General features: G+C 42.4%; 1 protein-coding gene and 1 long non-coding RNA gene across 2 annotated transcripts; one reads left to right on the top strand and one right to left on the bottom strand.

The window, feature by feature from the left end:
• Nucleotides 1-930: 930 nt before the first annotated feature.
• On the bottom strand, nucleotides 931-8719 carry TOPORS (TOP1 binding arginine/serine rich protein, E3 ubiquitin ligase). The gene is made up of 3 exons (XM_060237174.1): nucleotides 8558-8719; nucleotides 3945-5857; nucleotides 931-2310 (listed from the first exon to the last, which is right to left on the bottom strand). The coding sequence occupies exons 1-3, from the start codon at nucleotides 8627-8629 to the stop codon at nucleotides 1449-1451; spliced, it is 2847 nt and encodes a 948-aa protein (XP_060093157.1). The 5' UTR covers nucleotides 8630-8719; the 3' UTR covers nucleotides 931-1448.
• Nucleotides 8720-8759: 40 nt separating this feature from the next.
• On the top strand, nucleotides 8760-12133 carry LOC132570511 (uncharacterized). Its single transcript, XR_009555324.1, has 3 exons — nucleotides 8760-8878; nucleotides 9634-9964; nucleotides 11573-12133. It is a non-coding gene; the product is annotated as an uncharacterized LOC132570511 (long non-coding RNA).
• Nucleotides 12134-15044: the final 2911 nt, after the last annotated feature.

Below are 15044 nucleotides of genomic sequence, written 5' to 3'. Positions count from 1 at the left end.
TGCATAAAGGCTAGAGTACAGTAGCAAACAAAGTCTGCTAATCATGGAGAACTGAAGTCTTAAGCAATGCAAACCAAAGCAAGTAAACTGGGATTATGTGAATACAATACTTATACTACAGTTCAGTTCAAATATCCAACTGAATAAATTAATTTTAACCCATGGTTAGTTTGGGACAGAAGTCAGATCACTCAAAACATTGTTTGCCTTCCAATGCTGGCTTCATTATCTTTTCTCTGTAGCACTGGACAGGACCCCCAAGTAACACTGCAATTAAATGAGGGCAAGATACCTGTTTTCATACACTGCATAAAAACCACAGCCAAGACTGCTGTTTATCAACCAAGGTGAGATCCTGGCTTGATGACCCTAACCAAGCATAGTTAGTGGACAGGCCTATATTCCGCTTGCGGAGAGGGCGGGATAGAAATTTAAAATAATAAATATTCAGGCAGTCATATTAACCAAAAGTTAAAACAGTTTAGTGCAATGACTGACTGAGCCGTGCCCTAACCATCAGCTCAAACATAAGTCTCAAAGGCATCTGTAATACACTGCACATAAAACAGATTCCCTAGTGCAGCTCAGAGCTAAAGAGTTAATGCCTCACTGTAATGCAGTTTGATTGACAGGCTGCTGCAAGTACACACCCACAACTACTATGAGAGCTCTCTCAGTCCCACCCACCTCACAAGGTGTCTGTTGTGGGGGAAGAAGATAAAGGAGATTGTAAGCCGCTCTGAGACTGTGATTCAGAGAGCAGGGCAGGGTATAAATCTGCAGTCTTCTTCATTATTAGAACTACCCTATAATTCAGTGCTGGTTTTTGTTCTTAAATTAATGAGCAGGATTTCTTTTGCAATAGCATTCTGTACAATGTTTCAAAAACTAAAAAAAGCAAGTGCTGTACAGGAAACATAGATATTACTCTGATCTAAAGCACATTTCAGGAAAATCTTTATTGATGCTCTTATGAAATCTGTATTTAAACTGGCAGTCTGAACCAATATATTTACAGCAGTCATGGATCCTTACTCGCCTAGAGCAAAGTAACCTATATAAATCAAAGTTATGGCAAAATGAAACCTGATTTTTTTCCTTTACATGAATAAAAAATGCAACCATCAAAATTATGTTCTAACTTTACAATTTTATAAACAGTGACATAGCAAGGATCTATATTACAGAGGAAGAATATGGTACTGTTTTGTGACATAGGAAATGTTTACCATGTAGTTTGAAAATGAAGAAAATGGCAGATACTAGCAACATTCACTGGTTTTAAGTGCAAAATTCAAGGATGAGTGATACTTCGCACAGAAGTAATTTCATAAACTTCAGCAAACAAACCACAAGAGGGTGTTCTTTGTTTTTGTTTTTTGCTTTTAGGAAAAGTCCAACTGAAAGATTCTCCACTGCTGTTTTGTTTAAACCAATTATGTAAAAAGTTACACTTTCTGGTCTGTTGAGTCCCGAGCATGTGAATTTTCAATCAGTTTCTTTGACAGTTTTAATAACAAAGATGTTCTGACAGCTTGCAACTGGCTTGATAACTCAGCTTCTACATTGTTAGGTTGACTTCCTGTGTCAAATGACCGATCATCTGACACATCAGATGCATGTCCATTGGGTATATCCTGTAGCTGTAAAACTCCATCTGCAATCTCACCTTGTGCATCTCCTGCAGGGGCAGGAGCATTACTGTCCTTGTCTATACTTTCTGTTTCATCAGTTCCATCAAACCTACAATCTCGGTTCTCTAAGAGGGAACAAAGAGACTCTGTATCCTTCTCATTCTGTGGCACTATGGGGCTCCAGGAAAAGCTGCTATCATACTCAGTATTCCCATGGTTTTCAGATTCTTTATTACTGTCACTGTCAATTGTAATTACAACAGGTGAAGAAAATGTAGAGCAGCCTATGTGGCTTTTGTGCGATCTCTTCCCCCTTTTCCTTTTCTTCTTATGATGTCTAGCATCAGTGGCTTTCCCTTCATAAATGATTTCCACACTTGGACTTCTTGACGTTTTCCTCCTCTTTTGGGGGTGGTTCTCTGGTTCCAGCGGAACATCCAAAAAGCTATCTTTTCTTTTGTAACCATTCTTGTATTTCAGCAAAGGTTTCTGAAGGGCATTTTGCTCTTTTGTAGAAGAAGTTTCTTCGCTGCCTCTGTGGGCACTCTCTAAGTGGCGAGTCTTATATTTCCTTTTGCCACTGGGTTTTTCGGATCGCGTTCTCTCTGAACCCATAGGAGTCCTTGATCTGCTGCTGGATCGACTTCTTGATCTGCGCCTTTCATAGTAGTAATATCTGAAAATAAGAACGTAAGAACATAAGAGCCCTGTTGTATCTGATCAATGGTCAATCTAGTTTAGCATCCTGTCTCACAGAGCAGCCAACCAGTTCCTCTGGAGAGCCAACAACAGGGCATAGAGGCTGAAACCTTCCCCTAATACGGCCTCCTGGCTCTGGGGTTTAGAGGTTTAATACCTCCAAAAGTGGAGGTCCCCCCCAGTCACCATGGTTAGCACCAATTATAGACTTTTCCTCCATTGATCTATCTAATCCTCTTTTAAAGCTGTTTATTCCTGTGGCCATCACTATATCCATTGGCAGCAAATTCCACATTTTAATCACTCTCTCCCTGTAAATAAGTATTTTTGTCCATCCTGAATCTACTGCCCATCAGCTTCATTGGATATCTTCAAGTTCTAGTATTTTGGGAGAGGAAGAAAAATTTACCTTGGTCTACTCTCTCCACCCCATGCATGTTTATGTAAACCTCTATCATGGCCCCCTTAAGTCATCTCTCTTCTGAACTGGAAGATCCCAGACTCTATAGCCTTTCCTTACAGGGAAAGTGCTCCAACCCCCTGATCATCTTGGCTGCCGTCTTCTGTACTTTTTCCATCTCTGCATTGTCCTTTTTGAGGTACGGTGACAAGAACAGAACACAATATTCTAAATGAGACTACATCACAGATCTATATGGGGCATTAAATTACTGGCTGTTTTATTTTCAATCCCTTTCTTAATAATTCCTAACACAGAGTTTACCTTTTTCAAAGCAGCAGCACATTGGATTAACACTTTCATTGAGCTACCCACCACGGCCACAAGATCTTTTTCCTTTTCAGTCTTGGCAAGTTCAGACCATATTAGCCTATACTTGAACTTGGGATTTTTATCCCAATGTGCATCACCTTACATTTACCAGCATTGAACTTCATTTGCCACATTGTCACCCAGTAGCTCTTCATAGACAGTCTTGGTTTTCACCATCCTGAATAATTTTGAGCCATCTGCAAACTTGGCCCCTACGCTACTCACCCCTCCCTCCAAATTTATGAATCAATTAAATAGCACTGGCCCCAATACTGAACCTTGTGAGACCCCACTACTTACTTCCCTCCATTGTCAGAACTGTCCACATATACCTATTCTTTGCGTTCTGTCATTTAACCGGTTTTTAATCCATAAGAGAACCTTATCCTCCTATCCCATAACTGTTAGGAGTCTTTGGTCAGGTACTTTGTCAAAAGCCTTTTGAAGGTCCAAGTATATAATGTCAATGGGGTCACTGTTGTCTACATGCCTGTTCATTTTCTCAAAAAACTCCAAAAGGTTTGTGAGGTAGAAGCCACCTTTGCAGAAGCCATGGTGATTATCCCTCAGCAGGCTTTCCCCCTTCTATGTACCTAACAATTCTATATTTGATTCGTTTCTACGAATTTACAAACATTAGGGACAAACATTAGGCTGACCACCTTGTTTTCACTATAGCCTCTAGGATTTCAACTATCTGTATGTTCAGAGAAAGACTGTATAGTCTGCAGTCTGGGCTAGAAGACTGCCTTGAATAGTGAGTTCTGCCCTCAGTCTGCCTCCTGTCATAACCACCCTGGCCTTGATTTGTTCTATAAAAGGTATATTTCCATTTGTACCTGCTTTGGTAACTGTCTCTTAGGTAATAGTCACTGTCTTTGCTTTTTGATCGTCTTCTCCTATATTCATTGCTTTGGGATCTGGATCGGCTTAGATATCGGGATACGCTGCTGTCGCTACTTAGAGATAGAGCTTGGCTGTTTCGAGATGGGCTCTCGCCTCGCGACTTCTTATCTCGCCTGTGCTTATGCCTGCTGTAATCCCGTCTCCTTTTCCGTTTTTCCACACTGCGATGTTTTCTCTTACTTCTCATGCTATGACGTTCTCTGCTGTGAGAATGTCGTGAATAGGATTCAGACTTCTTTCTTTTGGATGATCTGTAGTCATCATCACCACCTCCACCTCTTTTTGCAGCAGAGCTCTGTAACCAATTCCGGGGAGCAGATTCCTTTATTTTAGCTTTCTCTTTTTCACACCTTTTGGATTTGATCTGATTTGAGAGGGACATATTGCCCTTAAAACTGGATCTGCCATCCTTGGACCCAAGAGAGTAGGGTGATGCATACCCACTGGCATCAGTATCACTGAAACTGTGATACTGGATAGGCTGTGGTTTGCTCACATCTTCAGCTTTACCATCATCAACTGACCCCTCAGAGTCTGAAGACAGCTCAACAAGTTCAGGTGTTCTCTCTGCTAGCGGCTTCACATAGCCAACAATAACACAGTTATCAGAGGAGCCATCACTGTCGCCATTTGTCTCCATACTAGCAGGTAACTGCATTTGTGACTCAGATGCATTGGCCAGGGGCTCTTCATCAGAGCTGTCTGACGTGTCCAAGGTGGCTGATACAGCAGCACTAACTTGCTCTGCTGCACTGGAGTATGAGGGCCCTGGTGTTTCATCATCCCAGGGGGCTTGGCTGACTCCAGTTGAGAAGGCATTACGTTCTGGGTCTTGGGAATCTGCTTCATCTGGAGAGATTGTAATGATGGAAGAATCAGAGCGGCTTCCTTCTTCATATGATGGAGCGGGACAATCATAGTTTGCATGCTGGTCATAGGCATCTATATTAAAAGGACATCTTGCAAAGCTAATGAACTCATGTAAAAAGTGTTCTGAGCGATGCAGTAGGAAAGGTTTTAAATCATCAGCAAATGCCTGGCTCTCCATATCATACCTAGTCACGTTGCTCATAATAATATGCTGTACAATATTGACTAAGGAACCATGAGCACCAAATAGGACTGTCAATTCACGCTTTAACCATGGAACCAGCCTGTGAAGGCAGGCAGTATTCCTGCGAAAAAATTCAGCAGATACATCTCTGTAACGACCTCCATCTTCAATGCTTCTAACACGTATACCAGAGCGATACAGAGCCCTTCGAAAGTTAATAATCTCCTGCTCTTGAATCTGTCGTGTAGATCTACCCTCCAGGCTAGCCTGTCGCAGCGATGAAAGGCGTCTAATCATCTGGCGCATTTCCGCATCTCTGCGCCTTGGTGGTTGACTCGACAAGCTTTCAAACAATATTCCATTGTCTGGAGGAGATGCTGTCCTTCGTGATGAAGAATTTCTTCGGGGGAAACCTGATGTACGCCGTTCCCTTGTTAATGTAGTCCGATAACGGAATCGTCTCCCATTTGGGCTAGCAAAAGATCCATTCTCTGAAGGTCGTACAATATACTCCTTAAAGTCATCATCAGACCGCATACTGTGGATGATAGAACGAAAAGGCTGCTTGCAGAGTGGACATTCAGCTTTGTTTTTGGACCACTCCAGCACACATCGGAAACAAAATCTGTGGTAACAACGATTCAAATAGGCCACGTTTTCAAATCTGTCCAAACATATTGGACATTTAGAGTCTGGAGATGAATCTGTTGCCATTGCCTGATGCAGCTTATCTGTACCAGATCTTGGTGAAAAGCCATCTGATCCAAAGTCATCTGTTGCTGGTGCCATATTCTGCAAATGAAAAATAAGTGATCGTCAATGTATACTTGACTTGAACTGTCACTAATCAAAACCAATGATACTTTACCTTTTCCCTAGAGCTAGAAAAATTACACATGTGGCAGCCAACTTAAGTCACAAGTTCCACTCTGTAGTCTCCCCCTCCCACCATTCAGGAAAATATGCATATCTGATTGGTTAAGGGTGCCATTCTTAGCATACTTATTTGGTCAGTAAGCTACAATGATATCAACAAAAATTTTGACCAAACCTGCTTTGGACTGAGAGGGAAGTGATCTATCCTATGCACACCTGTTTAGAAGTAAACCTCTTAAACTAAGTGGAATACTTCTGATCAACCAGGAGTAGTGCTGCAAACATTTCTTTGAATTTTAGCAGCAGTCTAGAAGTATGCTTTGGCTGTCCAGTGAATATGTATTAAAAGCTAGGGGATTTTCAGACATACTTAAGTCTGTACTACAAATGTTCAGGAATTATTCTTTTGTCTAAATGGTGCCCTATGTCTTTCCCTCTCAAGCACAACTTCTACTGCAAGAATAAAAAAATCCCATTAATTCTGGGAAATCAAAATAATCTAGCAGTGTCATGACCGAATGTTCAGGGAGCATGGTCATACAAGTGGCATGGACAGTTACTGGAAGCACTTTAAACAACACGAACAAGAGATTTGTGTCATCTCCACACTGATGCCTGTACCATAAGGTGAACTTTTCATTTATTGGACATGTGCTCCCATGAAATCCAGATCCTTTCTTGCTGGGACTCATGAACTCCTTGATATCTTATGCATAAGCAAGACTTTAGATTAGAGGTAGCCAAACTGTGGCTCAGGAGCCACACGTGGGCTTTTTCACACATACTATCTGGGTCTCAAAGCCCCCACCACCCTGTCAGCTGACTTGGAAAAGGTATTTATCTCTTTAAACCACTTCTCCAAGCCAAACCAGCTGGCAGCTTGGAGAATGAATTTAAAGTTAAAGTTGCTTTCTTTCCACCTCTTCTTCCTCCCATCTATTTGCTCTCCTTCCTTCCAGTTCTCAAACATTTGATGTTCATGTCTTGTGGCTCTCAAACATCTGTTGTCAAGCAAGTTTGGCCACCCCTGCTTTAGATCTTTTGCATGTAGTTCAACTTTACAGGAAAGGAGTGTATTTAATGTTTAAGTCAGATGCAAGTCTATATTCATTTCCAAACTTTTAATGTATCACTGGATGAGCATTTGTCTGTAATCTCCTTTGCAGTACAGTGAGATGATCAGTCATTTATTTCTAAAGCAAGAAGAACTGTACATTAATGCCAGTCAGAAAAATCACAAAATGCTCCAGAAGCCCTTCCAACCAAATCCCAATAGCATATTTCACTTCAGCAGTAAAAAAGCAATATTCAGTGCCACGGGACTCTGTAATGTTCAATCTACACACCATTAAATACACTGCTGTTATCGCAAACATTTCAGAACCAAGCATTTAGAGCAAGTGCTGGACCTGAACCTTAGGGAAACCCAGAAAGAAAATATGTGACTGGGAGGGGAGGGGAGGAGTGGGGGAAGCATTTTGAATTAACTCATCTCAGAAGATCCTGAAATAGATAAGCTACACTATCTCACCCTCAAGCCTCCACCTGCGCTACTGACTTAGTACCTGACAGGACTGTTGTTACAGAATAACATAAGTTATGTGAATGCCTAAAGCACTAGATAAAACACTAAGGAGTAACCATTCCCTCTAGCAGCAAACTTCATGGTCCCATGCTCACTAGCATGCACTGCAAAGGGGCAATTCAAGGAATTTCTGCATTTTCCAGAAAACTTCTCAAGTATACAGCAAGTTATTACTTAAGGCGCACACACACACACACACACACAAAATCCTCCAAATAGGGCTCTATGTACGCAATGCTTTCCTATAGAGCAAAAATTTAGAAACAGAGCCTCATGACAATACCTGAGGGGGAAGGACTGTCTGAAAAGTCTCCTATAAGAAAAGGAATATTTATCCCACCTTCCTTCCAAGAAGCATGAGTCAACACAGATGTATCTTCACAACAAAACGGGGAAGTCAGTTCAGCAGAAAGTACTTCAGGAACCCAAGGTTAACCATAAAACTAAGCAGGGCTCTGACAGCAGTTTCTGGAGCCGCCGACCCATTGCTCTGTGTCAGACAAGCGACAAACCGCCCCCCCCCCCGTCATCCTCCAGCAATCCTGCCTCTGAGCACGTGCAGAGTGCCATTCTGTCTCCCTCCCCACAAAGAGGAAGTCACCCCAGCTCGCCCTTTCATGCTGGCTACTGAAAGCGGCTTTTCAAAAAGAGCAGAGTCCTGAAGAATCCGTGGAAGCACTGCCAGCCAGCTTACTAGAAGATTCTTTAACCCCGGGGTGCCTCTCCCTCTGGCGCTAGCGCAGAACGGCCGGCGAGCTACAACCTACCAAATTCCAACAGGGAGAGGGAGGCAAAGGGAGAAAGGGTGGGGGGTCAGATCCAGGCTTCGAGAGGCGCGGCAAGATGGACCAATCCATCCCAGACATGCGCACACGGAGAGCCGAGCTCGCGCCGGCCTTCCCCCGAAGAGAAGCTAAGACTCGAGGAGCGTCAAATCGGAAGATAAGAGCCGTCGACACCGCGGAAAAGAGCCCGGATGACCCAAAGTTCTAACGATCGCTCTCCCTCTCAAACAAGCGTAAGCCGCTCACCGGTTTAGATCGTTGGCGCCGGCGGCCGTTGGAGCCGACGGCTCGGGTGCGCAGCTCCCTCGGTTCACACATTGACGTACCGCAACCAACCGAACAATAACGACGGCAGCTGCCCCTGCTGTCCGACCCCGGGCGAGCCGGATGCAGAACCCATCGCGAAGAATGGCCTTCCGGGTTAGCAGGCTTAAAAAAACAAAAACCCACACTTGTTACTATTGGCACATTTCCTGCAAAAGCCAACCCCTGTCAGTGACGTTGGTTTCCCTCGCCTCCGTAAACGTCATCAAAATAAGCCACCCTCTTTCCCGTCTCCTACAAAAGGTAACGGCAGTGAGTTTAGTTGTGTAGTTAAAGATGAACAGAATTAGCTTTCCTGGACTACAACCCACTTGGGTGTGTTCGCTACGCAGTCGCACGTTTAACCACAGATATAAAGCCGCATATAAATACCCCCACCCCAAAAAAACCCAGGAGTTTAGTGATCCTTTTAAAGAGGACCAGAAGGGCTTTTTATCAAGAATACCGCTTTCTTTTCTTACTATGTTATGAATTATATACGCAAAATTATATTCGCTGTCTCTGTATGTTTTTTTTCTCCCTTTGAGAGCTGCCTGCCCCTACGCCTGCATTGTAGGTTTTAGACCATGAAAGTTTACACTGAAACAAAATCTTTTCAAATTATCTCATGACTCTCGTTTATTTTTTCCTATCAGAATAAAATCACGGCCCATTTTAAGTTACAGTCTGTCTGTTTTCCCCGTACCCAAAAGGTAAAGGGCTCCAAGAAAGATGTACTTGCCTCCACTTAGGCTGTGACATAACGGCATTTTACACACGCACACAGAAAGCCTTAGCCCTCTGCGGCATTGCTTAGGGAGATAAGGATCGGTACTCATCGTACTTAGCAAAGGCCTAGGTTAGCCCCGCAACCTAGTCTGATGGATGTTTGCTAGAAAGAAGGTCGCAATGGATATTCGCTGTGCTTGACTCTCTTCAGATTTCTGCGATAGGGTACAGTTTTTTAAAATTAAGACCAACCAAAGTAACACACACACGTTGCTTGGATATTGCTTTAGACCAACTGCTTCCTGCGACCTCAGCGTTTACTGGAAGTCACTTTCAAGGGCTACGGTGGAACCTACTTCTGAGCAAATATATATAAGCTCAGATTGTTTCAAACAAGAAACATCACCACAAATCTAGTGGGAGCAGATCGTCGGTTTGGAGTTTGTTTCCTTCCCATAAGAAAAATGGCTGCTTATTCTACATACCCTTATCCTTCTCTATCCGGAGTAGCGGATGACGCCACTTCCCGAAATTCGCGGGTGAGGCGAGTTTGTTGCTACTGTCGTTGAGGGCGGAATGGCGCTAGCGAATAGACGGATACTTGAATGGATATACTTTCTGGTAGGGTGTCTGGTGCTTCCGTGTTTTCTTACTCTTTCCCCTTGCAGTGGAGACAGAGAGCGTTGAAGTGCGCCAAAATTTTAAACGTCGGCTTGCTGGCTCAGCATGATCCCCCTATAGTGGTCAGTAACAATTTACTTTAAAGGTGCTTAGAAAGGTGATAGTATTACATCTAACTAATGGAACTAATAAACAAACGATATCTAAGAGATATATTGCCTCTGAAGAGAAAGGTCTCATTTTTACCTGTCATAAGAGCCAGTGAAACTTATGTGAATCTGCTGTTAATGTAATCGTACACCTGGATCAGACGATGGCCCCTCTAGTCCAGTGTATCTGTATTGCACTAGCAACGAAGCGATTGCTAAAGCAGAGCCACAGATGATGGCCCTTACCTGCTGAATGTTGATTGACATCTTGCAATTCTGCATCTGACCTATTTAGTTTTCATGTCCAAGAGCCAACAAAAGACCCGTTCTCCATAATTTGTCCAACTTCTTTTATATTCATCTAAGCCATAATTCCTCCCCATAAATTTTTGCATTCAACACCCATTTTTATCACTATTCCAAGCTCATTAATCTTACCTTTTCCAGTTTATGATCAGTTTAGTAGACTATGTACACTGGCTTTAAGCTAGTATTGTCATCCAGCAGCTATTGGCTTCATACTCTAAGTCTAGGGATGCCAGCCTCCATGTGGGTTCTGGGGATCCCCCGGAATTACAATTCATCTCCAAACTACAAAGATCAGTTCCTTTGGAGAAAACTGATGTTTTGGAGGGCTGACTCTGGCATTTTACCCTACTGAAGTCCCTGTCCTCCCTAGGCTCCACCCCCAAATCTCCAGGAGTATCCCAACCATATCTTCCCATATGACAACCCCATATCTCCATCTTCTACTGGTGGCCAAAAGGGACGTGGCAATCCTATTTGAGTCTGCATCCCAGAAAGATTTAGATGGCCACTGTAAGATGCTGAACTAGATGGGCTCTTATATTGTTCCTGCTGTAAACAGTGCAAACAGCAATGGCTTTTATTAATAGGATGGGGCTCAGTGGTAGAGCATCTGCCTGGCACACAGAAGAGCCTAGGTCCCACCTCTGACATCTCTTGATCAAAGGGTCAGGTAGTAGGTGATAGGAAAAACCTCCACCTAAGATCCTGGAGAGAACTCCTGCCAGAGTAGACAGTGCTGACCTTGATAGATCCATGGTATGATTCACTATAGTGTACTGTCACTTCATGTGTTCTAAGGCTTATCTTAACTTGATCAGAATGAAAAGGTGGGAAAGCGGCTTATTAAGTGTATGACAGTTCCTGCCACTAAACTCTGTACAGAAGCAATTTCAAACCTTTGTGGTGCATTGAATATCAAAGAAACTTACTTACCAGTAAACATAGGACTGGACTGCTTGTCTTTATGCATGGCTATTAAATTTCAGGGTTGTTCTGTGGTGAATCTTGGGTAATGTGCCAGTTTTCAATATCTGTGTAAAACCACGTTTCTGTGATTGCTGAGAAGCCATATCTTCATGCTTGAAATCACACTTTATATTGTACATTAAGTGAATGTACACTGACTGTTAATACTGTTTTCTTGTAACAGATTCTTCTCACGACTGTACTGCTCTCGTGGGGATTTGTCATTTATGCAACACGTTTGGCAGCCCAGTGGCAGCTGAAAGACAACTACCCTACACAACCCTACAATTTTTGAGAGACACTAAAACAGAGAGACTTCTGAAAGCTATGTGGAAGTTCAGGCACTCTAAAAGTACTCCTACCTTCATGGATACTAACGCAGTGAAACAGAACCAGAGTCCAAAGATTTAAGAAAACATGCCGAGACTTCAGAAGTAGAATAGCGGGACCTTGTACAGAGATGTGATTTTCTCACTCTGGTCAACAAATACTTCAAATTTTACACCAGCAAAGGGCTATGTATATAAAGATCTCCAGTCCCATATGTTTCACTGAGGGTTATGCTGGTACAGTTCAGAAGGATCAGACACAATGCATCCTGAAAGAATCACTATGAACAATCCCCACTAATTTTGTGCATCTGTTTTGTTTGGTTTAAGTGGCAAAACTGACTTGGCTTGAGCGGGTCACCCACTCATTTCATGGTTAAAAATGACATTTTATTATAAAAATAATTATTTCTAAACTGCCTTGAGTGTTTTTCTGAAAAGCAGGATCAATAAGTTTTAAATATCAAAGCAATGCATTTTATAGAAGGTTAATTGGAAATTATGCTCATATAGCATTTTGTGGTATTGGAAGTGTCAACTTGCAGCCAACTTATGGTTACTCCCATAAGGTTTTCAAGGCAAGAGGCAGAGATGGTTTGCTATCAGCGGCTTCTCCACAGCAACTCCGGGTTTCCTTCTCTCATCCAGTACTAACCAGGGCCAACCCTGCATAGCTTCTGAGGTCGAGCTAGCCTGCATATAACATTTATTGGCACAAAAAAACCAGAGTCTTTCAATTTCCAGCAATAATGTAGGATTTGGGACTACATATGAATAGCTAGATTAAAAACTGGTCAATGATTAAATGAGCAACTACTATATAACTAGTTCTGAGATTTATACTGTGATCAGTACAGCCAAAGTTTCATATTTAAATCCACTGCCCAACCCTCAGTGGAATTTTGAAATATTCTTCCTCCTTACTGAGTATCTTATTTTACCACCAGTAAAGGTATATGGTTATCAAAATCCTATGAAAAGGCTAGATTACAGAAAATCGGTAGCCTTTGGAGAGGCATCAAAATTTCCTAAATAAATGTGTGCCTAAATTTGATTACAGTTACTGTTAAACTTAGGGTATATACTTGTGAGGAAATACGTGAATCTTAGTATGAAAGTTCAGTTGACAGTCTCTGAGTAAAAATAAAAGGAGTAAGAAATAGTTATATTATGGTGGGAGTCTGCTATAGATCAAGCCAGGAAGAGGGATGAGACACTCCTAGAACAGATTACAAAGTTCTCAGAGATAGGACACAATGGTTGTGGGAGATTTCAGTTGGACTCACATATCTGTTGGAAGTCCAACTCTGCTAAAAACAAAAGGCCAAATAAATTCCTGACTTGTCTTGCTGACAACTTCATTTTCCAGAAAGTGGGGAGGGAAACAAGGGGATCTGCTATCTTAAACTTGATTCTCACCAACAGGGAAGAACTGATTGACGAGGTGAAAGTGGGCACCCTGTGTAGTAGTGATCATTTAATTTTGGAATTTAGAATCTCGGAAAGAGGAAAAGCTGTACTGTTGGACTTCAGACATATATGCTGGACTTCAGGAAAGTAAATTTTGACAAACTTTAAATTATGCTGGCCAGAAATACTTAGAATCTTACGAGTAATAGAATCATAAGAGTTGAAAGGGACCCCCCAGGGTCATCTAGTCCAAGCCTCTGCTCAATGCAGGAAATTCACATACCTCCTCCTAAGTCCACAGGATCAGCATTGCTGTCAGATGGCCATCTAGCCTTTGTTTAAAAACTTCCAAGGAAGGAGAGCCCACCACCTCTCAAGGAAGCCCATTCACTGAGGAACCACTCTGTCAGGAAGTTCTTCCTAATGTTGAGCCAGAAACTCTTCTGATTTAATTTCAATCCATTGATTGAATATTAACAGGGATAAATGTAAAGTTTTGCATTTAGGTAGGAAAAATCCAATGCATATTAATAGGATGGGGGAGACTTGTCTTGACAGTAGTATGTGCAAAAAGGATCTAGGGCCTACATGGATCATACGCTAGAACATGAGTCAGCAGTGTGATGCAGTAGCTAAAAAGGCAAATGCAGTTTTGGGCTGCAACACGGGAAGTGATGGTATCACTGTACTCTGCTCTGGTAAGACCTGACCTGGAGTATTGTGTTCATTTGGGGGTGCCATATTTTAAGGATATAGACAAGCTGGAACGGGTCCAGAGGAGGGCAGTGAAGATGGTGAGGGGTCTGGAGAGGAAAGGCTGAAGGAGCTGGGTATGTTTAGCCCAGAGGGGAGACAACTGATAGGTGAGATGATTGCCATCTCCAAGTACTTGAAGGGCTGTATATAGAGGAAGGCACAGAGTTTTCTATGGCCCCGGGCTGGACAAGAACCAACAGGATAAAATTAAATTAGAAGAGTTTTTGACTAAACTCTAAATTTAGTAGAGTTTTCTACAGAACATTAGGAAGAACTTCCTGACAAAGTTGTTCCTCCGTGGAATAGGCTTCCTTTGGAGGTTTTTAAACAGAGGCTAGATGGCCATCTGACACTAGTGCTGATCCTGTGAACTTAGGCAGATTATGAAGATAGGATGGCTTGCATCAGTGCTTAATTCTTGTGGTCCTTTTTTACATGCCCTGGGAATGCTGTTCACCACCTTCTAGTCAGGCAGCAATTTTTCTCAAGGTCAGTTTGGCAAGGCATCCTGGAGGGGAGTTTTGGCATGAGGTTCTTGTTGTTTTTTGCCATCTTCTGGGTGTGAAGCAGGTGTCACTGGGGGGAGGTATTTGTGAGTTTCCTGCATTGTGCAGGGGGTTGGACTAGATGGCCCTGGAGGTCCATTCCAACTCTATGATTTTCAAGGATCAAACATATTATAATATAGCAGGGGTGGGCAAACTTGCTTAATGTTAAGAGTCACATAAAATAAATGTCAGATGTTTGAGAGCTGTGAGACATGAATGTCAAATGTATGAGATCAGGAAGGAAGGAAGGCAAATGGGAGAGGGAAGGAAAAGTGGAAAGAAAGCAATTTTAAATGTATTTTCCAAGCCATTGGCTTTCTTGACTTGGAGAAGTGATTTAAAGAGACAAATGCCTTCTCCAAGCCAGGCGATGGGGGCTTCGAGAGCTACACAATAAATGTAAAAGAGCAACTTGGGGTTCCTGAGCCACAGTTTGGCCACCCCTGTAATATAGTGTGTAAATTGAAGTGTACTGCTTTCATCTCTTCCATTCTGGCTCTATCCACTTGCTTATGGCATATTTAAAATGTCTCAGTATGTTAGGATAGTTCTGTATCCACCCTAAGAAGTTTTAAAATATTTTACATTTGCTGAGTTTTATAATCTCTTCCTT

The sequence above is a fragment of the Heteronotia binoei genome, chromosome 4 (assembly GCF_032191835.1).
Source record: "Heteronotia binoei isolate CCM8104 ecotype False Entrance Well chromosome 4, APGP_CSIRO_Hbin_v1, whole genome shotgun sequence".
Classification (NCBI taxonomy): Eukaryota; Metazoa; Chordata; class Lepidosauria; order Squamata; family Gekkonidae; genus Heteronotia; species Heteronotia binoei.
This window is presented reverse-complemented; position numbering and strand designations above follow the sequence as displayed.